The 1,822-nt window shown below is 68.3% G+C and overlaps 1 protein-coding gene across 1 annotated transcript; it reads left to right on the forward strand.

Moving 5' to 3' along the window:
- Positions 1-5: 5 nt before the first annotated feature.
- Positions 6-1,820, forward strand: LOC127750044 (basic proline-rich protein-like; the record flags this gene model as incomplete). The annotated part of the gene is made up of 1 exon (XM_052270503.1): positions 6-1,820. A coding segment is annotated over one exon (1,815 nt), but the record flags the coding sequence as incomplete, so codon positions are not given.
- Between the last annotated feature and the right edge of the window lie 2 nt (positions 1,821-1,822).

The raw sequence follows: 1,822 nt of genomic DNA on the forward strand, positions 1-1,822 counted from the left end.
CCCCGCCGCCACCCCAGCCGACTTACAGGCCGCAGCCACCACCCCCTGCACCCCAGCCTCAGCCGGGGTACAACTACAACAAGCCTGCGCCGCAGCCCGCGCCGCAGCCGGCCCCACAGCCGGCTTACCGGCCGCAACCTCAACCGGCTTACCGGCCTCAGCCAGCCCCCCAGCCTCAACCTCAGCAACAGCCTCAGCCACAACAGGGGTATGCGTACAACAAGCCTAACCCGCAGTTGCTGACGCCACAGCCGACGTACAGGCCTCAGCCGGCACCTCAACCAGCTCCCCAACCGACGTACAGACCGCAGCCGGCGCCTCAACCAGCTCCACAGCCGACGTACAGGCCGCAACCGGCGCCTCAGCCTCAACCCACCTACAGGCCGCAACCAGCGCCTCAGCCAGATCAGGGATATTCGTACAATAAGCCCGCCCCACAGCCGGCTCCTCAGCCAACCTACAGGCCGCAACCAGCGCCCCAACCAACATACAGGCCCCAGCCGGCGCCTCGGCCTCAACCTACCTACAGGCCGCAACCTGCACCTCAGCCCGATCAGGGCTATACGTACAACAAGCCCGCTCCTCAGCCCGCTCCTCAGCCCGCTCCTCAGCCGGCCCCTCAACCGACCTACAGGCCTCAACCAGCGCCTCAGCCGCAGCCAACCTACCGGCCGCAACCGGCGCCTCAGCCCGATCAGAGCTACACGTACAACAAGCCCGCTCCCCAGCCAGCTCCTCAGCCGACGTACAGGCCGCAGCCCGCGCCTCAGCCAGCTCCTCAGCCAGCTCCTCAGCCAACCTACAAGCCTGTCCCACAGCCGCAGCCTCAGCCTCAGCAGGGCTACCAGTACAACAAACCGACTCCTTCATTCCAGGGCCAGGCGCAGCTCTCACAGGCATTCCGCCCTCAGCAGCCGCAGCCTCAGCCGGCCTACAAGCCTCAGCCGGCACCAGTGCCCGCTTTCGTGCCTCAGCCAGCGCGCCCGTTCAGCGTGCAGCCTAGCTCGCCCCGACCAACACCCGCCCAGATCTTCACCAGCCCCGCCCCGCAGCAGATCGTGAGCCAACCCGCGCCTTTCCAAAAGAACGAGGGCTACGTCTACCCTCCGCCCGAGAGGCCCATCGAACTTCCGGCCCAGGCCCCGGCCACGCGGCCACCGCCGCCACCCCCACCACCAACGAGTAGGCCGACACCCCCGCCCACGGCCCCGCCCCCAAGGCCGACTCAGGGATACACCTACAGCCCTCCACAGGAGACGTTTAACCAGAACCTGGGTGCGTCTTACCGCCCGTCGACGCCACCTCCGCCTCCGCCGCCGCCCAGCACGAGGCCGCCACCTCCGCCACCTCCGCCAGCTCCGAAGCCCACCCCAGGATACCTGCCGCCGGCACCTCCATCCCCCAAGCCCACCCCCGGCTACAACTACAGTCCGCCCGAGCAGACCGTCAGCCAGAACTTAGGCGCGTCGTACCGGCCGTCGACACCACCTCCTCCGCCACCGCCACCTCCCAGCACCAGGCCGCCGCCACCTCCTCCTCCACCAGCGCCGAGGCCGACGACTGCGTACTTGCCGCCGGCGCCCTCGACACCCAAGCCTACACCTGGCTACAGTTACAGCCCCCCTCAGCAGACGTTCAACCAGAACCTCGGTGCGTCGTACAGTCCCTCCACCGCGCCGCCGCGCCCACCGCCGGCGCCTACAACTCCCAAACCTACTCCCGGCTACACTTACAGCCCCCCTCAGCAGACGTTCAACCAGAACCTTGGAGCGTCCTACCGACCACCTCAGTCTACGCCGCGACCTCCCCCACCTCCCCCACC

The sequence above is a fragment of the Frankliniella occidentalis genome, unplaced genomic scaffold, assembly GCF_000697945.3.
Source record: "Frankliniella occidentalis isolate FOCC.00 unplaced genomic scaffold, Focc_3.1 Scaffold125, whole genome shotgun sequence".
NCBI lineage: Eukaryota > Metazoa > Arthropoda > Insecta > Thysanoptera > Thripidae > Frankliniella > Frankliniella occidentalis.